General features: G+C 45.5%; 1 protein-coding gene across 3 annotated transcripts; it reads left to right on the top strand.

Annotated features, from left to right (window-relative positions):
- The first annotated feature begins 4296 nt into the window (after positions 1–4296).
- Positions 4297–26922, top strand: LOC115045573 (sodium bicarbonate cotransporter 3). 3 transcript variants are annotated; one of them, XM_029505331.1, is made up of 25 exons: positions 4297–4499; positions 10371–10452; positions 10669–10809; positions 10905–11043; positions 11390–11550; positions 11621–11770; positions 14689–14798; positions 16593–16750; positions 16883–16970; positions 17150–17296; positions 17374–17477; positions 17653–17827; positions 18126–18259; positions 22447–22692; positions 22765–22870; positions 22972–23133; positions 23341–23454; positions 23759–23920; positions 24006–24257; positions 24606–24674; positions 24752–24925; positions 25006–25137; positions 25209–25300; positions 25374–25481; positions 25954–26922. In XM_029505331.1, the coding sequence occupies exons 1-25, from the start codon at positions 4455–4457 to the stop codon at positions 26033–26035; spliced, it is 3333 nt and encodes a 1110-aa protein (XP_029361191.1). In that variant the 5' UTR covers positions 4297–4454; the 3' UTR covers positions 26036–26922. The 3 variants fall into 3 exon arrangements, with proteins under 3 accessions (XP_029361191.1, XP_029361190.1, XP_029361189.1); XM_029505330.1 differs by having other exon boundaries at positions 4455–4499; positions 11621–11809; positions 25954–26035; XM_029505329.1 differs by lacking the exon at positions 4297–4499 and adding an exon at positions 9500–9698 and having other exon boundaries at positions 11621–11809.

Raw genomic sequence — 26922 nt, 5'->3', positions numbered from 1 at the left:
GTTGCTGTTGTTACGTAACTGGAATAGTTCATTGTCTGGTGTAAATTCTATCTCGGCCAAACAATCTCGTAGAAAAATGGTTCGAACAGCTGTGAAGTCCTCTTCTAACGGGGGAATCAGTTCAGCATGTTTGCAGTTCCTGTTTGATCGGAATATCCAACTTCTTATCATATCAATCTTTGTGTCCTTGTTGGCCTGGATGCATTCCAGAGTGGGAATTTGCCTCCGTTGCCTGATAATGTTATCAGGCCGACCCGAGTGGAGGGTCAGAGAAGGGTACCTCTCTGCAGAGTTAGGCAGGTTTATGCTGATTTGTGGCATGAACTGCAATTTATTGTTTGATAAAGGTCCAGGATGGCACTTAGCAGAGATCTGGGGAATCTCTGTGGAGCCAACAGTCTCTAAAGTCTGAGGGGTGTGGGAGATCGGAATCCAGACCTCACAACACATGGTAACCATGGCAATGAATGTAGGTATGCTGCTGGGGGTACAGCTGACAAATGTAGCCATGATGACCAATGTCCTGAGGTGTGTTCGGCGTTTCGCCTGTGTCCCTGCGCGTAGTGATGACATCATTATACCGTCTGCCTGTCCCTCAGCTGGCGACCTGCCACCACTGTCCCATGGTATCGTCCCGTCGTGGTCTGGTCTACAGGGACTCCCTGTCTGCCCTGTCCAGGAACTTCAGGGGCCCGGGGTATGCCCATCGGCCCGTCAGCCCCCGACTCCACAGCAAACACCCCTGCAGAGGCCCCAGGTAACCATGGCAGTGACATCAGACATCACATTATAATATACACAACAAACACTCAGCAAACACACAATGATTACACTGGACAGACGTCGGACAGAAGAGGGACAGGTGAGGGACACATGGCGCTGTCCAGGTAAGACAGATCATACAGGTTGCCGTGGTAACAGGACTACATTTTTACAGTGTCAGGATTAGTCATGTTTTTCTGATCCGTTTTCTTCCCGCTGCTGCACGCAGACCTGACTTCCCAGAATCCATTGCTCTGGCTCACTCCAAGCCGCCCAGCAACATGAATCACCTGCTCCTGGCTCACCTGAGGAAGCTGCTGACGCTAGGCCACGCCCCCCAGAGACGCTTCCACCTGCTGGTCTAAGGTCAGACCAGCTGCTAGAGCCGAGGTCACCAGGTCTCACATGGATCCTGAATCCAGACTCAGACTCAGAGACGGAAGCTGAAGGAATTTATTCAGGTCTGATCCCCATCCAGTGACCAGGGACCAAGAGCAAGACCGGATCAGGTCTCAGTGACGCTCTGAAGGTTCAGACTGAAACAAGCAGGCTGTCCTCACAGTGATGTTTGGATGAAGTTCAGTTATTATTGTTTCATTCATTCAACTTTCAGGTCATGGGGAGTGCTGGAGCCAATCCCAGCTCACCCGTTTTATGATTGTTTTTAGATATCATTTTAAGGAGGAAACTTTTCACAGAAGAGTTAATGAGGAGTTACTACGTTAATAAGACTCTTTAAATTACGTTATCAATCATTTGTAATCATTGATAGTTTGACGATAATTAACTGTTGTTTTTGTTGTAAATTCTAACTTAGTTGTTTTTAGAATCACTCCATTCAAATCACATCACTTTGGATCAATAACTCAATTAGAAAGTAGCATGTTGAACAAAAACAAACAGGAGCTATCATGCGAATGTGTGCTAACCTTCAGACAGCCAGGCTAGCTGCTCTACCCACTTTCAATTTTTATGCTAAGATAAAATAAACTAAGCTAAGGTATGCTAACTCCAGACAAATGTTGAGCTGTTTCTTTAATTTATAAATAAAATGTGTCTATGAAAACATGACGATGACTCACAGTCAGAACTTCCTGTTTGGCTATCCAACATTCCATAAATAAACTAAAGCATCATGGGAGCTGTAGTTGTTGGATTAGAATAAAGTCCTGAAGAGTAAACACTGGATAAAATCATACATTTGAATTGATGGATGTTGATCAGATCATTAAAACCTGAATATCCAGAACAACCAAAGAAAAGAAGACAGGTTCCAAGTTCCTCACATCTGTTTGGGTTCTTTTTTCATCTTTTGAATTAGAGTGTATTTATCTGCTGCAACAACCCAGCAGTGGTCTGGCTCAGCAGAAACAGGCTGCTGTTCCATCTGAACACAGGCGCTCTGTGCTGAACAGCGAAGGTGATGGAGTTATATAAGGCACAGCAGGTCAAAGGTCGTCTCAAATATTAATTATAGAGCCAGGTCTCCTGCTGACGCCGCCGCTTTAATCTGCTCTGTTAATGAAAACCAGGCAGCTCCAAGCCGTTTTTACCTTCAGAGCAACAAGGAAAATATTTACATGATCACCTTCCATCAGGATTAAAGACTTTATTGGCTCACAACCACACAGCAGGAAATCGAGATAAGTATTTTCAACAGGTTTATACAATCTCCTCATGATTTGAATTGTTATTTCTCATTTTAAAGATGCCAAAGTTGAACTCTTCATCCTACAGGAAGGGTTAGGGTCTCCAGCTGGTCATTTGAGTGTTAGCAAACTTTTCTTTGGTTATTCTGCTTCAGGAAAAGAAGGAAACACTCAGAGTGTGTTTTCAGTTAATCTTGTTTTCTCTGAAATGATCAGACAGAATCAGATGAGTCTGAAGAAGAAAATAGAAAAACCTTAATGTGACTTTATATTGATTAAATATTGTCTTTACAAACTTGTGATAATTTTCCACAGTTTGTCATGATTATTTATAAATGTAATCATGAAACTTCTTAGGTCATAGGTCAAATTCATGATCCAAAAAACAGTTTTAATTCTGAAAAGTAGATTTGAAGTATTGTTTATTGCACAGTGTCGATGTGAAGCCTGGACCTGAGACTCCTGTGGGAACAACAGAGACTTGACTGTAATGAAATAATCTGGATTCCAGCAGCAGGAGGGAAATGCTGCACAAACATGAAGCTGCTGATCCCAGATGAACTTTTTGAAGAGCCGCTCCATCAGGAACCTTGTCATTTAGTTCATCTTTTATGATTCTGTTTTCAACATCACACAAACTTCATCATCAACTGGAGGCCTGCTGCGTTCACAGGCCGCCCTTCAGACTGGGAAAAATTACTTGGTTCACGCACCCTCTACTTCTTAAGTTTCATCTGAACTCTTTTAGTATCAGGAAAAATGACGATTGCACATCGAAGTTCTGTAAAATGTTGCCTCAGTAAAACAAGGCTGAAAGGTGAAGGATGTAAATATTGTATTTTACTGTATTCAAAGTCAAATTGTTTAGAATGGTCTCTCATAATATTTGAATTACAATATTTAAGTGATATGTCTGTTCTGATGAAAACGAGTGGATGATAAAATTTATAATGACAAATGTGGCCAACAAAACAGGTGGACATAATAAAAAGCAGAACAAAATCATTTTAATATGACTTTGTTGTACAAGGTGTCTGTACAATGATAATAAAGAAGATCACTATCTTTATCCAGATCATTTTAAAACCTCACTAACATGATTAACATTCAGATGTAAATTATATAACAAACACATGTTTTTAAAATAATGAAAAACGTGTTTCCATTGCTAAAAAGTCCTCTATGGGCTGCTGTGTCATCCTGTTGCACCACATGTCAGGAAGAAACAGCACATTTCTGCAAAAAACGTTATCTTCCGATTATTATTCATGATGATATTCAAGATATTCCATGGAGAATAAACCATGGGGCACTGTTATTATTTCAACCAGCAGGATGTATATAAAGCATTTATTTAAAGTACTGCTGCTATGAGTGAATCCTCAATACCAATAATTAACTATTATCATCATATACTGGCATGTCTCAAAACTCTCATAAAGACTTTTAGGGATAGACAGATGCATGCAGAAAAATGCATGGATTGACAGATAGATAGAACACTGTACAACATAAAATAGAGTGCAAAAATCTTCATAGGAACAAACCATAGAAAGTAAAAAAAAAAATACAAAGTATATCTAAATGTATATATTTTCAATACACAATATGAAATGAAGTCAGTCTGCTGAAACTGATGTAATGTGAGTAGAAACGACATAAAGCACATTATTCTGTCTTCTGTTCGGTAAATTCAGATTATCGGACTTTAATCGGATTAAATCTAAAGTTTGTTCAACAGGAACAAGTCCCTCAAAGCTCCGCCCACTTCACTCTCACCACGCCGTGATTGGTGCAAATCGAACAGTCACTGCCACGTCGACGGTTTACTGCGCCGTCAATCAAAAGTGGGCGGGTCCCGCAGCTGGAGTTAATAAATTGGGGCAGCTGTGGCGAAGTGGCCCTGTGACCCGAAGACCGGCTGACGGAGGCGGGAACACCGGAGCAGCACCGACCGACCGACCGACCGACCGACCAGAGGGAGGAGGAGGAGCACCGGCCGACCGGGGTAACTCCGAGGAAGCACTCTACTCCCCGAAGTTCATGGCGGAGGACCACAGCGAGCAGATGAGGCCGCTCCTCACCTCGGTAAGTCCCGGTCCCCGGTAAACCTGTTAGCTGGCTGGTTAGCGCGCCCACCGGAGGAGGAGCGGCGGGGCTTCCCAAGATGGAGGCAGCTGTCAGTCAGCTCAAGTCTGTAAAACATCCGTCTGCCGGCGGGAGACCGGAGATGGAGGCTGGAGACGGAGACGGCCCACCGGGGTCCCCCTTAACGGCCCACCGGGGTCCCCCTTAACGGCCCACGTTTGTCCCAGGAAGTGAAGTTATGATGCGCGGCATGTTCGCTCTGCTTCACCGGCCCTCGTTGAAAAACTACGCAATTCTTGACTTGAATCACTGCCGCTGAAGCAGAGAAGGGGACAAAGTGTTGGGAAACTCGAATCCGGCTCACGGTGAAGTGTCCTCTGATTCGGTGTTTTCCACATCCCCCCAGTCCTGCTCATTTTTACATTGTTCGGTGTTTTGGTGTCTGCTCGACGCTCATCATCATCGGTCCGCTTCCCGGCGGTGAACCGTCGGACTGTTTGTTGTGAGTCGTTCAGCTCGTAATCAAACTTAAATCATTTTCCATCACGTGGCCCGATCGAACTCAGGTATATGCGGACAATGAGAGGACGTTCAAGTGTTCAGAGGATCTGTCTCAGATAGCTTTGTTGCCTTTGTAGTTTTGCCGGGAAGCACGGTGTGTTAAAGTAGGTGTTTATCCAATGGAGTTCGGCGTGGACGCGTCACGTGTCGGTGTATCAGCCTCTGTATGACCGGCCTGTTGAAGCACATCACTCACAGTTTTTAAATATACACATCTTAATTAAATACATAGTATTCATGGTAGCAACATTACAGATAGAGTTGCATAATCTTTAACAGAGACAATTGATGTATTTTCTTTATCAGTTAATCAGCTGCTATTTTTAGGAGTTCAGCAGCAGTTTTATTTGTTGCTCTACCTGATTTACATTAATTCATTACTTAAATGATGCTGCATGAGCTCTTTCCAAGGCTGACTGGACTCCACTGTGAAATGTCTCAGTATGACAGCAGCTCAACTCTGTTTCTGATGGAAACACATTCGTAGTATCAGATCGATGTCTTGATGTAGTTCAGCTCAAGAGTTCTGGATCAGGGGTTCCAGCTCCTGGATCACATAGCTCTGATACTGAAACTCCAGGTGAAATGGTTGGGGCTCAGATTTAATGATGAAAGGAACCAAGGAAACGGATAACTGGTTGTTGTTTTGTGTTTGAGGAGACTTGTTGCCGCTCTTCCAGGTGTGTTAATGTTGAGTGTTATTGGCAGGTGAATGTTTGTCTCCCCTCAGGTCTTTGTTCTCCTGCTTCTTGTTTGTTAGTGCCATTGCTGGCCTACAGTCAGTTTATCATGAGCAGGTGTTTGTGTGAACACACAGGATTTCTCTGTATGGCTTTGCTCTTACCTTTAATCTGCAGATGCTCCATGGAAACTGAGGTGAAACTTTTCACCCTGTCCATTCAGGGGCTCTGAGCTGTGAACAATGCTGCCGGCTCAGAGCTGTGAAGCAGACACGCTGGCTGCGGGTCTCTAATGGAGCAGCTCATTGTTGGGTGCAGATGGACGCGGAAGTGGCGGCTCTCTGAGGGATTTCAGCTCCACAGTAATACAGCATTTATTAGGCTGTCTGGTTCAGAGCAGCAGCAGCACATATTCAGAATCAAGTCAACCTCACACATGTTGAATGTCTCCTTATTTTCCTGACAAAAACTATATAAAGCAGAATAACCAAAGAAGCGTTCCTCTCATGTGTTTGAGTCTTTCTAGAGCTGATCTGAAGTTTCTATCTTTATCTGATCAGGAGTTCTGCTCATTCTTTGGAGCAGTAATGATGAAAAATCAGCTCCAAATATCAGATTGTCTTTATTCTCTCAACACAATAAATTCAGAAACATACAGGACTGATCCGGAGACGCTCTGATTGGCTGTGACATCACCCACCGGAGCCAACAGGAAATGTGACTCTCTGAGACTCTCTGTGGATCAGGGCTTTTGAAGCATGTGGACCCTGAACTGGTTCACATTTTGCTGTGATTATCCTGCTCATATTCATTATGCTTATCACTCACTGGTCCATCAGCTGCATGAAGCCTTCCCTCAGTGTTTGATTGACAGATGGTGGTGGGACAGAATCAGTGGGAACATTAAATCTGTGGATCACATTAACAGGCAGTGTTCACTTTGCTCTGTCACACACACAGTCTGTACAGGTTTGTGTTGTGGAGATGTCTCTAGTGACTCATGTTGACGTCAGCAGGCTCTTCCTCTGGTATGCCGCCGCTCTCTGGTGAGGTGTCAAAGATGGAAACAGAAGAAGAACCTCTTCTGAAAGGGAGTTTGTTGTTTTAGTTCTTTGTGTTTTTGTGTTTGCCGCTGAAGGGGTGATCAGACAGGGTTTAGATCATCAGACACAAAGTTCAGCTCTCAGGTGACAATCTAAACTCAAACCTCTGGCTTAACCCTTCTAGACTGCAGACAGTAGATGCTCCAAAACATCAGCTGGTCTTCAGAGCTTTCATTCCTCCTGATGGTTCTTCCTGTTTCCTCCTTAAACTGCAGAATCAGCTCTTTCTAATAGCCTGATCTGTTGTGTGTGTGAAACTGATGAACCAAGTTAATGGATTTTTTTTATAATTCACGCTTTATCTGTTCATTAAAGTTTGCAAACTTTAAAGAAACCAATGTGGATGAAGATGATGAGTCATATGACCGGGCAGAAGTGCCCATGAGCAGGACACAGTGTCCCATCTGGTCTGACATCAGACTCAACGGTTAATGTCTGAATGAATCATCAGAGTTGTACATCATATCAGTAAATGGCATGTACTCCAAACTCCTGAGGTTCATCGTCTGGAGAGCAGGAGCAAGTTCGGAGAACTTCATCACATCTGGTAGATTAAATGAAGAGGTGAGGTCATAAAGGTCATCAGGCGATTCAGGATTCATCCTCTGGGGACCATGAGCTGGCTGTCCATGCTTTCTGGTTGGCTGGTCATAAAGCAAGTCAATTACTGACTTCTTTGTAGGAGTGTGTGTCTGTTGGCTGGTGTGAATTTTCCCACAGTGGCATGTTTTGTGAACCTGCCTGCGGTCCAGATGTGGCTCCATGTGGTTTTAGCCCCACTGATTTTCCTATTAAGGGACCATCTGCACAAACAGGGAGATGAATCTCTGGTCTCTGGAGATGGACTGGTTTTATTATGGCTCTGTGTGTTGTCTTGATGGAAGATTGAACTGCAGCTATCAAAATATTTTAGTAGTTGAGTATTCTACTGAAAATTCCATAAATTAATCAAGTAATCAGATAAAACATTTTTGTTCAGTTAAAGAGCAATTATAAGTATTCATGAGAAAATAAGATATTTTAATAATGAACAATTAGTTTCCTTTTTTGTGTTGTTGTGTCTTTTCTCCATCTTACCGCTGCCTCCTCCTTCCACCCTTCTTCTTCCTTTGCGTGTGTGATGTCAGCGCGTTCTGCCACATTAAAAGTAGTCCAGGCAAAATACCATGCTCTGTAAAAATTCAACGATTCCTTGAGCCAGAGGAAATTCTGCCATCATTTTTTGTAATCGAGGTGCTCAAAATATAGGAGGAATTGTTTCAGCCCTACTGTAGAAGCTGCTGGCTGTTCAGGAAAATTATCTGATTATTTAAATGAATGACTTCTTGTAGAGATAATGTGATTTGTCTGTGGGCTCCATCAATGGATCAGTCTATTTGATAAGTGAATTTTTGTAGGTGTAGTTTTGTGTGTTGTAAAAACAGGAATGTGGAGTTAAACCCTCACTGCCACTGAACTTAGTCTAGTCCAGTTCCAGGCCGTTTATTTTCCCAGCATTCACTATCAATTATCTACTATCAACTATCAATTGACTGTTCTGAGTGATCCAGTGAACATATAGCAGATTTCAGGTAAACACTGCTCAGGGTTCCTTGGATTGGCTGGTGGGTCCGTTTGGATGGGGCTTGGGCACATGCTTGGGGGCGGTGCCTACTGTCTTGTGACATCATAAAGTTCCAGAAGTCTGTTGGCTGGTTTTGAGGTTCAGGTTCTGAATCCAGACTGAACATTTGTCTGTGAGGTGAGACCTTTTAGACTTTGACTGGATTAAAATAGAGCCAGGACCTGATTCAGAATCAGAGACCACATGGAGGTCTACATTTAGATCATGTTTTTAAAGGAAGTTTTATAAAGACAGTATTGTTCCTGGACTGAATCTGTGTTTGGTCATTTGGTTGTGGGTTTAGTGTGTATGCGTTTTGTAAGAGTAGAGGGAACATAAAACCTCACCAGTCGTGTTTTATAAGGTTTGTGTTCATGTTGCAGCTTGCTGTTCCTCAATAAATGACTGAGCTGATAGCTGAGCAGCAGACTGAGGCCTGTTTAGGGAGAGCTTGGAAATCATCTGTTTATGAGAACTAAAACAGGAGACTCAGGAGGATCATGAGAGCCCCTTTTGATTTCATCCATTTATTGCTTCTACTGCTGATGTGCAGATCACAGTAAACCAACGCGACTCCTGGTGTCAGGGTCATCTGGAGAACCAGCTATATGTATCAACTCTCCTGGTCTGGTGATTTCAGACCTGTGGCTGGTCCTGATGTGATGTGGGCCTTGACTTGAGACTTTGCATTTGACCTGTTTTTGTCTTGTTACTAAATTTATAGTTTTCATTTTGACTTGGAGACACATGGATGCCTAAGACTTGACTCAGGACCTGCTGGTCTTGATTGACTCAGAAGTCCTGTTTCCTGACTTAGAAGCTTTTGGTTTAGACTGTAGAAAGTGAAAGTTGCATGAAGTCTGTGAGGAGGAAGAGGAGTCAGATGTTGAAGTAGTTCTGGGTTGTTTCAGTGTTGTTTGTCTCTTTCTGAGCTCGACACTCCGCCCCCTGCCCCCCCTCCCCTTAAATCTTGCAGCGTTAACAGACTCTAGGCTTGGCTGCTCTGACAGGCGCTCAGTGAAGCAACACTCCCTATAAATACATGAATCCCAGCCAAGGCACTCAGTTACTGGACCTGGACCGCAGATCCAGTCCTGTTTACCCACCAGCAGCTGGCTCTTCCAGTACTCAGGTTCTTTTAAGGACCAGGGGGTTTTGGACTTTTCCTGTTTTGTGACTTGGCCCCAGAGCAGCTATGGGAGACTTCTGGGGAGATATTGTCGGTGAGAGAGTGGCCAGAGCGTCGTCTCTGGTATGTGTCTCGGGCCGAGGGGTCGAAAACTGCCTATAGTTTGTGCTGTGGTTGTGGGTTTGTGTTAGAGGAAATGAAACAGTGAAACAGGAAAAGAGCTCAGCGGCAGAAATGAACCGACACATTTTATGATGAAGTGCAAACATGCACATACCAACATCCTGCCTCTGCACGGCAAGCACCTTAAGGAGTCATGAGTCCTCTGATGCCTGATGCAGGATCAGAGCTGGCAGAAGATTTCTTTAGCGTGGATTTTATTTTTAGAGACCAAATTATCTCGTGTCTGTGTGTGGGGCTGTGTGGCTGGCTGGCTAGCGGGCTGTACAAACACACTGAGCTCAGTCACAGTTGAGGTTAGAATCAACCAGCTGTGTGTGTTTTCCTCACAGAATGGGGTCATCTTGGCCCACACCAAAATGTTTGTAAAGAAAAATCGAAGGTTTAGACTTTTGGTGTAGGTCTTACTTCTGGGCCGTTATGCCATGTTTTTGACATATCACTGAAAGTCCTGCTCAGTCCTACTGCTGTCAGTCTACTTCCTGTCATGGTGTTCCCACTGGGTGTGGGCGGAGCCAGATGGTCTGAGTTTGTCATGTGGCGTCACAAAGTCAACTGTGTGTTTTACAGCGAGTCTGTGTGTGTTTCATTGATGAATTGTTGTCTGTGCTGCAGGGGAACGATGAGGAGGCAGTCCTGGACCAGGGCAAGACCAGCTCCACCCTCAACACCAACTTTGAGAAGGAAGAATTGGAAAGTGAGCAGTACACACACACACACACACACACACACACACACACACACACAGTGGGGACCTCAATGCTGAAAGAACACACAAACCCATGTCCATGATGTTATGAATCTAACTGGCATCAATTTAAATATGTATTTTATTTCCATTTGACTGGACCTCCTGGATCCAGACTCAGCAGGACCTTTAGATCATGGTCTGGTTTTCATTTTGCTCCGACAGGTCACAGGGCGGTGTACGTTGGTGTCCACGTCCCTCTGGGCCGACAGAGCCGGAGGCGACACCGCCATCGAGGACACAGACATCACCGCAGGCGACGGGACCGCTCAGACCGGGAGGACGGACGGGAGTCCCCAACAAATGGTCCGGTTCTGGCTCAGGCTCAGTTACAGGATTTAGCACTCGCACATGAGTTGATGTGAGGATGACAAGTGTGTCTGTGCTTTCTGTCCCTTCAGACACACCGTCTCAAAGAGTCCAGTTTATCCTCGGAACAGAAGACGATGACGAGGAGCACATCCCCCATGACCTGTTCACTGAGCTGGACGAACTTGCCTTCAGAGACGGGGAGGCCCAGGTGTGGAAGGAGACGGCCAGGTGAGGATGATTCAGGACCAGACTCCAGACCTGATCTCATTAGATAATCCTTCAGCCTTTTTAATTCACTTTGATTGTAGTCTTTTATAAAATCTTTTGTTATTGATGCAGGAATCAAATAAATCAGTAAACCGGTTGTTGTCAGTTTTTTTTTTTTTTTTTTTTTTTTTTTTTTTTACTCTCCCATACTCAGGACAGACATTTATCATCTTTATCTTTAAATGTCTGACCAGTTTTCAGACCAGTTTTTGGATTTAACCAAACAAAACTTGACAAACATCCAAATCTTTAAATGATTCACTCACCTTTGTGCTGGGGCTCATTAGTTAGGCATGTGTGTGTTCAGGTGGTTGAAGTTTGAGGAGGATGTAGAGGATGGCGGCGAGCGTTGGAGCAAACCGTATGTGGCCACACTGTCTCTGCACAGTCTGTTTGAGCTGCGCTCCTGCATCCTGAACGGCACCGTGCTGCTCGACATGAGAGCCAATACCATCGAAGAGATTGCAGGTGAGTGTTACCATCCGCCACCCTCATGTGCAGGATGGTACAGGGAAGCTCACGTCATTCTCACCTACAGACATGGTGATTGACAGCATGCTGGCGTCGGGGCAGCTGGAGGAAGGCGTTCGAGAGAAGGTGAAGGAAGCCATGTTGAGACGTCACCATCACCAGAATGAGAAGAAGCTAAGCAACCGAATCCCGCTGGTTCGATCCTTCGCCGACATAGGCAAGAAACACTCCGACCCCCATTTACTGGAACGTAATGGTAAGACTGCTAACTCTTGTTATTCTGAGGTCCTGAATTAATTCTGCTTCTTAAAGTCCCATAACTTGATGAGTCCTGATTAGTTCAGTGATGAATTATAAATAATTCATATATATATCAATTCAAATAGTTCAGTTGCTAATGCTCTGATGGGACTGTGTCTTTTGTGTAAGTGACAGAAGGTACCATTCATTCAAAGTCAGTCAGCTTTATTGTAAATTTCTTCACATATGCCAGACATGCAAAGCAATCGAAATTCCGTTTCTCACGATCCCACAGTGAAGACAAGAAATGTAGACAGTAAAGTGCACAGGCACAACAACAAAAAGAAAGTCCTCCACAGCTCCATTTTCTCCTGTTTTAAAAAAATACATGGCCGACAGACCGAGTGAAAAAATATTGTAGAATAAGTTTGCATATGTGTATTTTGATGAGCTTTTAGCTTTTTCTGTAACATTTGAATGTGAACTCCAGGTGTGTGTCTCCTTCAGTGCTACGTGTTTCAGTCAGCTGAGTGAATTTGTCCTGATTGGCTGCGGTAACTAATTGACAAGATGATGGTGCATGGCCTCGTTACCTGGGTGAAATGGTCAAAGACAGGTGTTTGTTGTTTGTGGGTGCATGCATGTGTGTTGTGATGAGCTGTTAAACAAAACTCACAAACATGAACAGTCAACATTTTAATTTTCATGCTCAGAAATCCTGTTTGTGAGGAAGAGAAGATTCTATTTGTGTGTGTCTAACATCGATCTGCACCTTGATGTTAGTCTGAGGAAACACCAAATATTCAAGTTTCCATTTAGAAACATCAGCTGTATTTTTATTTTAATTAATATTATATAAGAGAAGCAAATAAAATCCCAGAGAAAAGACTGGCCCCATAAGACCAGATCCCAGGTGGACCTGGATCAGACTTGGACCAGGCTGTAATTGATGAACGTATTGATCTGATCAGACTGATCAGTGTTTTCTCAGCAGCTGCAGTTTGACTGAGCATCAATCAGACTCTGATGTTTCTGCCTTTTCACGGTTTTCTCTTCTTCCTTCTTCCTCTCCTCCTCTTCCTCCTTCTAGTCCTCCTCCTCCTCTTTTCAGGGGACAGTCTGTCTTCTTCTCATCTCTCGCTCCTCCGTCACTTATGTCTCTGGCGACACCTCCACCCCTGCTCCGTCGCCTCATTTCTCCCATCTGTTTTAACACCGCCTCCTTTCATTCTGTATCCTCATGCCCACTTCCTGTCTGACCCCAGTCCCACCCAGCCCCGCCCTGCTCAACTGTCCTTCCTCCATTGAGGGGCTGCGTGGAGGGATCCCTGTGGTGGCGGTTCACCTGCCAGAAGAAGAGGAGGAGGAGCAGGACCAGGTCTCCTGTCAGGACCTACATGGTCCACTCAGAGGCAAATACCGGCGTGGCGTGGTGTGGAGGGCTGAACTCACACCCGAATGTGAAAGCATGAACCCCAAAAGTGTGTTTGACTGAGGCTTCTCTGAGCTGCTTCCAGCTGCTGTTTGACTTTAACAGCTCAGAGGAACCGTAGATGGTTCAGGTGTTGCTCGTGACTGAAGACCAATTCCAAGGTCCAACTCGCTCTCCTCACTGCTGACGTACCCGCCATAGACTGCCTCTGCTGCTGATGTAACAATCCAGCTCAACATGAAGCTGCTCAGAGCGGATCTGGTTCTCATTGTGGACTCTGTGGATTAGGTCCTAAGTGACCCCATCAGGCAGTGATGATGGGTTTGTTAATGATCTGTGGAGCTGATGAAGGTGTCAACACCTCTTTCAGTTACTGAGTCACTGTCCTCACGCTGAAGTCAGCAGGTTGAGCCCAAAAAGGAAATGGACACAACTGATGGACCGTAGCAGTCTGCTGACTCCCACAAGGCCGGAGCATAAGGTCTAAGGGATCAACCACCTGAGACTGAAAACATCTGGAGTAATAAATGGAGCCAGTCCAGACTTGTTAGGGGAAGAACTTAATTTATTCAGCCTCAGGTTATTTGAATAAACGGAAGTTTATTCAACGGAAGCTGGTGAAAACGCAGACCGACGTTTAACTGTGTGGTGTGTGCGTGTGAGGACAGTCTTCGTTATGGCCTACAAAGTGATGATATTTTGGCTTTAGGTCAGTGTCTGATATTGGGATTTAAACTAGATTCAGGTGGTTTAGTGTGGGGGGGGGGGGGGGGGCCTTGCAGGGGATTTCCTTAGTGATTGCTCTTTGAAATACTTTTTCTTATTATTTAGGAGAAAAAGTTCTTTGCTCCTCGACCTCAGAGCCACAAAACAGGAATGCAAAGTTGTAGGGCTATCAGTGCTGTCTGTTCTGCATCATGTGTTTTTTGGAATCAACAGCTCTGACTCTTTTTTTTTTTTAAACCCGACTTTACCAGAGCAGCTGTCGGACAATCAGCTGATCTGTCTCAGGACAGAAGCGCCTTTGACCATCAGCCATCCATCAGCACAGCTCCAATGTATTTGTAAAACTTGTCCTCATTCCTCAGAATATACAGTACAGGCCAAAAGTTTGGACACATTCTCATTCAAATGAATAGGACAGTGTGTGTCCAAGCTTTTGGCCTGTACTGTATATTTGGATCAGGTGAAACATCACACAATCATTGAATCCACTTTATTTCATGGGAGTGACTCTACCTCCACAGACATTCCAAGGTCCACGTATAAGTGTCCTGCAGCGTTTCTAGTCATTTGAAGCACTCAGCATTTTAATACTGAAAACTCCACTCAGCCTTGAACTGCTCAGGTCTGTGGTCAGTTAGTGGACCACTGACCTGAGTTGTTCTGTAAATAAGAGGACACTGAAGTGACACCGATGTGTAAATGTCCTGTATGACCTGATCTGTCCTCGTGTCCCTCAGGGCTGCTCGCCTCTCCTCAGTCGGCTCCAGGAAACCTTGACAACGGCAAAAATGGAGAGAGTCGTATCAATGGAGGGAGCCGGGAGAACAGCACAGCGGGCTTCAGCAAGGTAATGAGCTAACATGGCTAACATGTTACGCTGTAGGGGATTATTGCCCTCTACATAGCTGCTAATGGTTGCTCGAAGAAAAATCGCCTGTGCTCCTCTACAGCTCCCCCCACTGCTCAGCAGGACACAGCACAAAGAGCACATACATACGAGGGGTGGGAATCCTTTATCATCTCACGATTTGATTCATAATGTTTTCTGCTTCAATCTGTAAGTAAGCAAAGGGTCCTCATGATCTACTCCAGTCTGACAGAATGAAAAATGGAGACATTAAAGTGTCTTTTTCACATTTAAGTTTTAAACATTTATCCATGCTTAGATGGAATTGTTGCATAAAAGCAATATCACATATTGCTTAAGTTACAAAAATAAAACTCTTTATTTAAAAAAAAAAAAATAGTAGAGTTAAACATGGGTTCCTCATTTTGCAAACCTTGTGCACCATGAAGCTCATGTCAAACTGTTGGTGACTAGGGCCCTATAAAATCTGCCATTAAGGAAAAAGAGGAATTCATTATAAACACGGAATAACACGGAACTGGCCGACATTTTACATGAACTTTTTTTTTTCCCCCCGGAATAAAAAGGAACATATCTGTTGAGAAAATTCTCAGAGTGGGTCACTAATAATTCACACCCGCCACCAGTGAAGCGGCTGTCTGAGTGCAACACAAAGAGGTTGACCATGGTGTACTTCAATGGAGATGTCAGTAATCGGTGGAAAACCAAAGAGCATGGGGACAGAAGGAATGAAAAAGCTTACAGTGGATTTGGTATTGACACAAAAGTTGTGGACATATCTTTTATTATGTTTTTGCTTAAATGTGTAGAAGCATTAAAGTTTTCAAGAAGAAAATAATTTTTTAAATTGTCTGTTTCATTACTTAAAACAGTCTTGGGGTTAAATTTGTACAAGATGCTAAAAATGGAATTCTCAAAAATTAAAAACTGGAAAAAAAAAACATATGGGAAAAATGAAACCAAATTCCCTTCGAGGACAGGGCCAGTTCAATCTCTTTTTCCTCCATTATTGTAATTTCCTCCTTGTTCTGGTGCTTACCACACGTTTGTATATTCCAGGACCGGCTCTGTGGTGACGTTGCTGTGGCTTTGTTTAATTTATTGATTTGTTTTTTTGTTTTGTTGGGGGGACATTTTAAATCAATTCTGAATCATGAGAATTGTTTTTTTTTTTTTTTTGGGGGGGGGGGTTGGCACACCCCTTACACATACCATTCTGTGTGAGCACCTACAGCTCCCATGATGCATTTCCCTTGATGTTTCCAGATTCACAGAGCCCATCTTGTTGACTGAACAGGTTTTCCTTCCAGTGAATGGTTTGTGTGTTAGTCGAGTCCAGAGTCTGGAGACTCTGTACCGGGCAGACTGAGAGGCCCTGGTTGGGCAGTGGAAACCTGAAGGAGCCAGTCAGAGGCTGTGTTTGTTTCTGGGTATGACCAGTTTGTTTCTCGGCAGGACTGCGACTGTGTTTGTCTGCTGCTAGGGACCAGCAGGAAACGTGCCGTAAGTCTGTCCGCCTGTCAATCACTGGCTGTTGACCAATTAGTGGTCTGTGTCGTGGCTTGTCATGGTGATGCACAGTGTACATCTGTGCTTTGATTGTGGTGTTGTGGTTTTTTTGCCATTTGCTGGTCTCTGACTGGTTGTTGTTGTTTTCAGCGTGTGATGAGGAATTTTGTTAGTGCCCCCTTCAGGCCTCAGAGGGCATTGCAGCATCCAGGTGGCAGTGAGGTGTGGTGGTCTCGGGTTGATCTGGTGTGTCATGTGTTTCAGGTGGACATGAACTTCATGAAGAAGATTCCTCCCGGCGCCGAGGCCTCAAACGTCCTGGTGGGAGAAGTCGACTTCCTGGAGCGACCGATCATCGCCTTTGTTCGTTTGTCCCCCGCCGTGCTGCTGACTGGCCTTACTGAGGTCCCCGTGCCCACCAGGTTAGCGCACACACGCCCTCACAGGTCTGATCTGGGTCGGCCCCTCCCTATGAGCCAGTCATCTGCTCCCTGACATCTGAAGGGTCGTGTGCGAGTCTGTGTGTGGGGCTGACCATTTTCCTGTCTGTTCAGATTTCTCTTCCTGCTGCTTGGTCCGTTTGGAAAAGGTCCTCAGTACCATGAGATCGGTCGCTCCATCGCCACCCTGATGACCGACGAGGTGAGTCCTCACTGAGGGATGAGTATGGAAGCCCAGAGGGCAAAAGTTTTTCCTTTGTTTCAGTTCAGAAAGAAAACATTTGAATTATCTAGAATTAGAGGATTCTTGAGTGACGATTTCATATGCTGCCTCTCGCTGGCCCAAGCATCATGTGATCTAACTACATGTCTCTCACACAGATCTTCCATGACGTGGCCTACAAGGCGAAGGACAGGAATGACCTGCTGTCAGGGATCGATGAGTTCCTGGACCAGGTTACGGTACTGCCTCCAGGTGAATGGGACCCCAGCATTCGTATTGAGCCTCCAAAGAGCGTCCCGTCTCAGGTAAGACCTGAACCTGCAGCCTGTCAGGTGAACAAACGCATGATGATATCAGCACATCACCACTGTCCTCCCTGCAGGAGAAGAGGAAGATGCCATCTGTCCCTAACGGCTCCGCCCACAGCGCTGACACGGGGAAGGAGGTGGCACATCACACAGGACCAGAGCTGCAGAGGACGGGGAGGTCCGAATACACTCACACACACAGGCTAATAATCAATAGTTGCATTGATCATTTAAAGGAACAAATGACTATAATCTGAATATTTATGATTTTTGGACTGAACATACTTCATGTTGCACTAACACATTAACATTTAGAAAATGAGCGAGTTCACAGCATTCAGTCTGTCTGTCAGGATCTTTGGGGGTCTGGTGAACGACGTGCGTAGGAAACTCCCCCTCCTGTGGAGTGACATCAGGGACGCCTTCAGCCTGCAGTGTTTGGCGTCTGTCCTCTTCCTGTACTGTGCCTGCATGTCCCCCGTCATCACATTCGGAGGTCTTCTAGGGGAGGCCACCAAAGGAAACATCGTAAGAACCTGACTGATGATAAAACATAGATCTATTGTTTTTGTATATGTTTTTATATAAAATAAAATATATAAAATAAATAAATAAATAAATAAATAATATGAATGTTATAAATAATATTTATTTAATATTTAATATTTATTTTATAAATAATAAAATAATATAAAATAATAATAAAAAAAATAAAAAATTATATATATATATATATATATATATATATATATATATATATTTTTTAAATTTTTTTTTTTATGTGTTTTTTTATTTTTACACCCCCTCTTCTCGCTCTCTTCTGTAGAGTGCCATAGAGTCTCTGTTTGGGGCATCTCTGACGGGCGTGGCCTACTCTCTGTTTGCCGGTCAGCCACTCACAATCCTGGGAAGCACCGGTCCAGTTCTGGTCTTTGAGAAGATCCTGTTCAAGTTCTGCAGGTGAGTCAGGTTCAGATTTAATCTAGGATCCACCCAAGTTTCTGCTACTCCCACGTCCTTCCTCTTTGACCACATTTGTCCATTGTTTCCGCTCGTCAGCGTCTCCAGAGTCATTGTTTCATAAGAGAAAAGTGACTGAGTGAGTGTTAACCATCCAGCTGCAGGTGGAGTCACCACAGGGCAGGAATTAAAACTGACCTCACTTGTGACCTTGAATATGAGATGAGCAAGTTTTTGTGAAATTGGTGAAATAAGAGCTCAAACTGACCAATTAGCAGAGTCAGGCCTATGTGAGGCAGTGAGGTCACAGATTATTGTGTTTTATGGGATTTTGGAACCACTCTAATTGGCTTTAGAGAAATTGTGTCTGTACATTTGAGTTTTCTATTGTCTTATGTTCTTTTCATGAGGATTTAAAACGCTTTTTGGCATTATTCAAATCTTTTGTAACGCTTGCATAAAATCCTTACTTACTCCATCTCCCCACTGATTATGTCACATCTCTTCATTATTGGGTCTGAATCTCATGTTTCGGCCTCTGCGGTCTAAAGAATAGAGTTTCAGATGTTTGAATGTGTCTGAGCTGAAACGAGTTGATCAACAGATAATGAAGTCTTATTTATATTAACACTAAATACAGTACAGTACTACAGTTCAGATGGTCATCACTCAGTGCTGCAGGTCAACATTTGAACTGAAGGAGCCTTAAATGGGACAGTCCGTCTCCACCCGTCAGGCTTTGATGTGGTTCTATTTACCAGAACAGCCATAAGAAAGATAGTCTTTTAGTCTTACTCAGTTTTTTATTGGGACATTAAAGCTGAGCAGGTAAATCAAAGTCCGTTTCAGATGATGGTGATGATTAGACATTAGCATTTAAAGTGTCAAAGGCCAAAGATCAGTTCTGGCTCTGCATCGACCTCCACGTGACCAGCCACGACGATCATTCGTGGTCGTCTTCACATGGGAAACAACAGGAAGCCGCTGAAGGTGCTGTGGTGGTTGCTGTTGTCCCAGATCTGAGTGTTGTGCCACAGCTTCAGGGACAGCCTGTCGCCCTCCTCCAGCAGCAGGGCGGCGCCATTGGATGCTGTGTCGCTACCCTCGCCAGATGGCTGCTCGTGGGTGATAAGCTGGACGGCGGCGTCATTTTTGTAGAGCACAGCGCTCATGGTGAAGTCTGTGGGAGCATTGGCTGTGAAGCGAATGTAGTAGACACCACGGATAGGTGCTGTGAACACACCTGGAAGGGGAGGGGTTAAGAAACAGTGAGGTACAGCAGGGGCGAAGGGACAAAATAACTGAAACACTTGGTCTGTCCCTTTGTGTCCTGGAGAGGCTCCTTTTATTTATTACCCCATCTGATCAGAGTCTCTGAAATCTAACTGACCTGTTTCTGAGTTATATGCCTGTCCGATGTTGGTCAGGATGGTCTTGTAGACGAGGTCTTTGTTTCCCGTTGTTGTCTTCTGGAGGCCATTACCGCCGAGAGAGACTGCAAAAGCCACCTTCGGTACGTCTGAGGACAAAAAAGGAAACGTGTTGTAGCTGACAGTGATTAATGATCAAACCCTCTGACATCAATATGCTTTGTTCAGCTATTCCATGAACCAGTACCTTCCAGTATTCAAACCTTTTCAAGACAAATTTTCACTTCTAATAAGATCACTTTGAGACTGACCTCTCATGGCCTTCAGGTCCCTCTCTGTGGACTCCAGCCTCTGTCTAACAACTACAAACACAGGTAAACATCTGGACTGAGCACATTTTAAACACTAAAACTCAAAGACACGGAAGCAGAAGCTGTTATTTTCACTGAAGAATGAAGAAAAATAAATATGCTAAATAGATTTAGTTTGATAAGAACCAGTGAGGAACCAAAAAGAGCCGGAGTCTTACCTGTATTCTCATTCTGAAGAGTCTTCAGTGAATTCTGAAGAGATCTCAGTTCAGTTTCAACATCAGTCACTGCCGGGGCCTCATCCACCCTTCAAACAGAAAAATCTTTATCTACAGCATATCGAGAATAAATCGACTATTCTTGTTTCAGCTGTGGTTAATTGACAGGATCTAGCTTGTAGACACTGGCTCTCGGCAGCTGGGGTCACCATGGCACCAAATAGGAGGTAGGAGGTGACTATTGACCTGAAGAATCAGCCAGCTCCCCTGGATGAATAAATCCAGTCCTAATGGAGGACCACGGAGTCTGTCGGGGCTACAGCCCCCTGGCCCCCTTCTCTTTGACACTAATCAGCCAGAAAATTATGACCACCTGATCCTGGAGGTCTAGAATCTTCAAGACCTCTGAGCTCTGGGATCTGGACCATCACACAGATGCTGGAGTAGATTGAGATCTTGGGACTTGGAGCCAAGTCAAAACCTGCCTGACTGGTCTGAAGCTTCAAAGCCCCAAACACAACAAACTGTGTCGTAATCAGTGTTCATAATGTAATGCCTGGTGATGTCGGTGTCGGTAAATTGCTCACAGAGGAAACAGCAGAAAGCCGCTGAAGGTGCTGTGGTGGTTGCTGTTGTCCCAGATCTGAGTGTTGTGCCACAGAACCATCCTTAGGGTATCGCCCTCCTCCAGCAGCAGGGCGGCGCCATTGGACGCCGTGTCACTACCCTCACCGGATGGCTGCTCGTGGGTAATAAGCTGGATGGCGGCATTGTTTTTATAGAGCACAGCGCTCATGGTGAAGTCTGTGGGAGCATTGGCCGTGAAGCGAATGTAGTAGACGCCACGGATAGGTGCTGTGAACACACCTGGAAGGGGACAAGAGTGAAAACAGGAAATGACATCTGCAAAACGCACAGATAAGCGTTGATCCAGAAAAAGTTGAGTCTTCTACATAAAGTTCGATACACATCTCTTATTTGACTGCAGATCCTCACCTGTCTCAGCGTTGTAAGCCCCACCCACGTTGGTCAGGACCTCCTTGTAAACAAGATCTTTGTTCCCATTGGTCGTCTTCACCAGGCCGTTCCCGCCCAGTGAGGCAGCAAATGCAACTTTGGGAGTTTCTGTAGGAATTTAGGAATTCCAGAACAGTTAAAGTTCTAATCAGACAATAAATATTCTGGATAATCTGTAAAAAGATTAAATGCTAATGACTGTCCTGCATTTTATGTTATTCCAGCTGTTTATCAGCTTCATTAATTTGGCACAAATAATGAAAGGTTCTTACCTTGGACTCTCCTTAGTTCCGTCTCAGCTGCCTCCAGACGCTGACTCATCTCTGCAGAGGTGGAGAAAAAATGGGAAGGAGGTGTGGTTTGGTCAGATGTCATAGGTCTACATTACATTTATCTAAAATGTGGGGAAAAAAAAATTCAGTGGCAACTTTGTTAACTGCTAACGGCTACCACTGGAGTTTAAATCAAATAGAAAAAAAACTAAAACAGTTGGTTTTACCTCGTCTCTCAGCCTTCAGCTCCTCCACGGTGGCCCGGATCTTCATCAGCTCCGCCATGTTGTCAACAGGCTGAGCTGACCCAAACCAGGCCAGACAGGCCAGAGCCAGCAGGGACGGTGGACACACAGACATCGTTGGGGAGAGAGATGGGGGATGCAGGATGAGCTGCATCTTATAGACTCAGGCTCTGGTCCACGGTCTCCTCTGATTGGTGGAGCAGTTTGTCAGGCTGATTACATTAGTGTTACCAGAGGTCATGAGTCCACCTAACTGAACCTGGACTGGTCTGCAGCGCTGCATCTGGTCTCTCCAGAACCAGGAGCTGATGTGGGTCTACTGAGACCAGATCACTGAAATGTGAAGACATTAACAAAGAAATCTACGGCCATCTGAAAGGAGACTGGGCAGACAGGCCGTCCACTGTGCTCTCTGTAGATATTGATCAGGTCAGCGTTCACTCTCTGATCAGGTGCTTCACTGGTCAATACATTTTATCTGCTGGAGTTCACCTGAGTGATAAGACCAGCAGTCTGAGTCCAGGTCAGGAAGTGTTTGTCATGTATTTCATCATCTCTTGAGACAGAACTAACCCAGTGTGGATAATGAGAGCAAATAAACGTGTCCTTGAACACAACATTAGGGGCAAGTCAAGAGAAGATAAGTGTGATCAATCGATCAGCCTGATTGATGATTGACATATGTCCTATGGTTGTTTTTACATGACTTTGATTTACCCCTCTGGCCATCCCATCCTCTCCTGTCCTTCCACAGTGACTACAGTCTGTCCTACCTGTCTCTGAGGACCAGTATTGGACTCTGGACCGCCTTCCTGTGCCTGCTGCTGGTCGCTACTGACGCCAGCTCCCTGGTCTGCTACATCACCCGCTTCACTGAAGAGGCCTTCGCCGCCCTCATCTGCATCATATTCATCTATGAGGCTCTGGAAAAGCTGGTCCACCTCGGGGAGGTCTACCCCATCAACATGCACAACCAGCTGGACAACCTGACCCTCTACACGTAAGACGGGACCTGCTGCTTCTCAGAAGGTCAAAGTTTATTTGGTTCTGACTCACCTGGTCTCCTCCTCAGGTGTCAGTGTTCTCCTCCAGCCAACGCATCCGCTGAAATCCAGAAGGTCTGGAGCAGCAGAAACTTGACCTCAGGGATCATCCAATGGGAGCAGCTGGGTGTGAAGGTTGTGTGTACACACACACACACACAGTCACAGGTGCATCATGTGGTCATCAAACTACAGCTCCACCCTCTGACCGTCCCCACCTGTCCTTCTATCTCCAGGACTGTAAGGATCTACGTGGGGACTTTGTTGGCTCAGCCTGTGGACACAGCGGCCCCTATGTCCCTGATGTCCTCTTCTGGTCCATCATCCTCTTCTTCACCACCTTCTTCCTCTCCTCCTTCCTCAAGCAGTTCAAGACCAAGAGATACTTCCCCACTAAGGTCCGTTGGTCTGTGCTTCTTCACCTCTAAGCTTTCGTTTCTGTGACTTTAGAAAAGTCCAGTCAGACTAGTATATGCTCAGACCCCCTTTTTTTTTTTTTTAAACCTGTTCTCAGTTCTTCAGGTTCTCCTGAACCTCAAGACCAGCAGCTGACGTGGAGCTGTCTGGTCTGAACCTGCTGATGAACATGTTTTGTATTTTCACAGGTTCGAGCCACCATCAGTGACTTCGCTGTCTTCCTAACCATTATGATCATGGTGCTGGTGGATTATCTCGTGGGTGTCCCGTCGCCCAAACTCAATGTCCCCGACCGCTTTGAGGTAACCATGGTGACTTAAATGGCGCATGACTCCGTCCATCAGCTGCTGGGTGATTTTCAGTTCCTTAACAACATAAATACGACAACCTTGACCTTCATCTTGGGTTGTTTCTCTAAATCAATAATCTCGAAAGAAGCTGAGGTGAGAAGCTGAGCCTTAAAACAACCAATCACTGTCCTTAACCAAGCCCCACCCCACATTTGGGTTGCCTGAAAGCTACTGTATTTTGGATCAGTCAGCCAATCAGAAGAGAGGATCAGATCACGAGTCTGTTCTTACACTGTGGCCTTCTGTGTCTCTTCAGCCCACGTCGAACACTCGGGGTTGGCTGATCTCCCCCCTGGGACCGAACCCCTGGTGGACGCTTCTGGCCGCTGCCATCCCCGCCCTCCTCTGCACCATCCTCATCTTCATGGACCAGCAGATCACCGCCGTCATTGTCAACAGGAAGGAAAACAAACTGAAGGTCAGAAAGGCGGAGCATTGGTGCTGACGGGTTGGGGTCTGTTGGAGCCGTAAGGTCTCAACTGCCACCCTTTGTTTGGTTGCAGAAAGGCTGCGGGTACCACCTGGACCTGCTGGTGGTGGCTGTGATGCTGGGCGTCTGCTCCATCATGGGGCTGCCGTGGTTTGTGGCGGCGACCGTGCTCTCCATCTCCCACGTCAACAGCCTGAAGCTGGAGTCGGAGTGTGCGGCGCCCGGTGAGCAACCTAAGTTCTTGGGCATCAGGGAGCAGAGAGTCACCGGTTTCATGATCTTTGTACTGATGGGTTGCTCCGTCTTCATGACCTCCGCCCTCAAGGTGAGTGTCACAGTAACATAGGACACCATGTCAGTCTGCCGAGCGGTGGAAGTCTCACACGTGTCTGTACACCCCAACCATCAGCTGGTCTTCAGAGCTTTGATGGTTTTAAGCGTCCCTCCTTTAACTGGAGAATTGGCTCTTTGTAGCGGACCTGACTTCAGTGATAAACTGAACTCCTGATCAGAAGAAGATAGAAACGACCCGAACACATGAGGAACTTTTCTTTGGAAAAGAAGGAAACATTCAGTGTGTATTTAGAGTTCAGAGTCTGAACTGAGTCAGAATCAGCTGTTTCTGTAAAACACGTCGTCATGCTCCAGTCAGGTTCTTCCTTGTGTCCCTCAGTTCATCCCGATGCCCGTCCTGTATGGTGTCTTCCTCTACATGGGTGTGTCCTCCCTCAAAGGCATTCAGGTGAGCGTTGTGCCCGTTGGTTTTGCAGCAGCATCATCTCAGAGACTCTAACTTTCGAATGACTCGCGACTTTTCAGCTCTTTGACAGGATCAAACTGTTCGGCATGCCGGCCAAACACCAGCCGGACCTCATCTACCTGCGCTATGTGCCCCTGTGGAAGGTCCACGTCTTCACTGTGGTCCAGCTGTCCTGTCTCATCGTCCTCTGGACCATCAAGGCCTCAGCGGCTGCCGTCATCTTCCCCATGATGGTAGGACAAACCCAGACTGCCCGTTGTTTTTCATTCATCAGACGCAGTGGGTGGTCTCCAACCGGTCCTGTCCCCTGCAGGTCCTGGCTCTGGTCTTCATCAGGAAACTCCTGGATTTCTGCTTCACCAAGCGGGAGTTGAGCTGGCTGGACGACTTGATTCCAGAGAGCAAGAAGAAGAAGGACGACGACAAGAAGAAGAAGGAGAATGAGGTAAGATGCTGAAACGGGAGGTTTCTGCTCTCAGGCTCCTGATTGACTGTATCTGGGTTTTTTTTTCCCAGGATGCTCAGCGGATGCTGGAGGAGGCTGAGGACGATCCAGCGTATGACAGAGATGATGTCCTCAAGTTCCCAATCAAACAGCTCAAAGGGCGGTGAGTCACGAACCGACACACTGATTGAAGAACCCTAACATACTGCAGGCATTAATGTGTGTGTTGTGTGCAGCGTGGACCCATCAGAGGTGAACATCTCAGATGAAATGGCCAAAAGCGGCATTTGGAAATCAGTTTCCATGAACTCCGACAACAGCAAAGCTCCAAAACGCTGTAGCAGGTAAAGTCGGGTGATTGGTCCTCTCTCTGTGCCCTTTGATTGGTTCTCTCTCTCTCCCCCTCTCTCCCTCTCTCTGAGTCTGCCCTTTGATTGGTCCTCTCTCTGTGCCCTTTGATTGGTTCTCTCTCTGTCTCTCTCTCTCTGTCTGCCCTTTGATTGGTTCTCTCTCTCTCTCTCTCTCTCTCCCCCTCTCTCCCTCTCTCTGAGTCTGCCCTTTGATTGGTCCTCTCTCTGTGCCCTTTGATTGGTTCTCTCTCTCTCTCTCTCTCTCTCTCTGTCTCTCTCTCTCTGTCTGCCCTTTGATTGGTTCTCTCTCTCTCTCTCTCTCTCTCTCTCTCCCCCTCTCTCCCTCTCTCTGAGTCTGCCCTTTGATTGGTCCTCTCTCTGTGCCCTTTGATTGGTTCTCTCTCTCTCCCCCTCTCTCCCTGTCTCTGAGTCTGCCCTTTGATTGGTCCTCTCTGTTGTCTTCCAGTATGGAAAAGCTGCCCATTGTTGTGATAAATGTGGAGAACGAAGACTGCCAGCGAGTTGTGGACGCGGAGACATCACTATGATGCCCCACAGGGCGGAGTTGCAGCTGTTGCAGCTCTTCCCTTCTCTCTGAACTGAGGTGGAAGGTCATCGGAGGACCAATCAGGCTTCACCTTGTCCTGCTGTGCTTCTCGTGCTGCTTTTCTTCAGAAGAAGGAGAACGTTTTATATTCTCATCGTTTTATGGTGAAACATGGACTCTGCCACTGGGAGCAAATGTGGCTGCCACTAAAAGAAACAGGTTCCTCTGGTTTCTTTGGATTTTTTTTTTTTTTTTTTTCCTGAGTCAACACACAGACTCGACTGATGCCTGAAGTTTGTTTTTATCCTTTGAGAAACAGGCGAGCTCTTCCCCTCCAGCTCCAGCTGTCTGACAAAGGACGCTCTTATTTAATCATGTTGATCTCAGTTGTATATGCGTTGGTGAGTGTGTTTTTATGTTTGTGTGTGGGAGTGTGTCTGTGTGTGCGATCAGTTGTACCTCACCGTGTTGCCTACAGCGGTCGTCTGAATGACATTCCAGTTGTCGTCTTTATTGGAGTAACTTTAATAAACTCACTTTGTGACGAGGATCAGAGTCTCATCCAAATTAAACATGCATGAGAAGTTCATGTTAACCTGGGACAGGTGAGCCCGGTCCACCAGCACCTGTTAGGACCAAGAGGCTCTGCACAATTTCACTGTGAACGTCATCAGACACTGAGGCAGCAACCCGTCACGGCCAATCACAGCCCAGCAGCTGATTCAGCTTCATTCATTTTCCAAATGTGACCAAATCCAGGCTGAAAGCAGACGTAGCTCAGGTTGTATTTGATTTTAAGGTTGGCTATTTAATGACCATAATTATCCAAAAGAAATATTTAATGAACTTTTGTTTGATTGTTGTAATAAATTTATTTTTAATGACTCA

This window comes from Echeneis naucrates, chromosome 6, assembly GCF_900963305.1.
Source record: "Echeneis naucrates chromosome 6, fEcheNa1.1, whole genome shotgun sequence".
In the NCBI taxonomy this organism is placed as follows: Eukaryota; Metazoa; Chordata; class Actinopteri; order Carangiformes; family Echeneidae; genus Echeneis; species Echeneis naucrates.
The sequence above is the reverse complement of the archived record's forward strand: the minus strand, read 5'-3'. Positions and strand labels throughout refer to the sequence as shown.

Coding starts and splice junctions, on each gene's coding strand:
- LOC115045573 (XM_029505329.1), top strand. CDS start 9,642: ATGGGAGACTTCTGGGGAGATATTGTCGGTGAGAGAGTGGCCAGAGCG. Junction 17,828..18,125: donor AGGCCACCAAAGGAAACATC/GTAAGAACCTGA, acceptor TCTCTTCTGTAG/AGTGCCATAGAGTCTCTGTT. Junction 22,693..22,764: donor GACAACCTGACCCTCTACAC/GTAAGACGGGAC, acceptor TCTCCTCCTCAG/GTGTCAGTGTTCTCCTCCAG.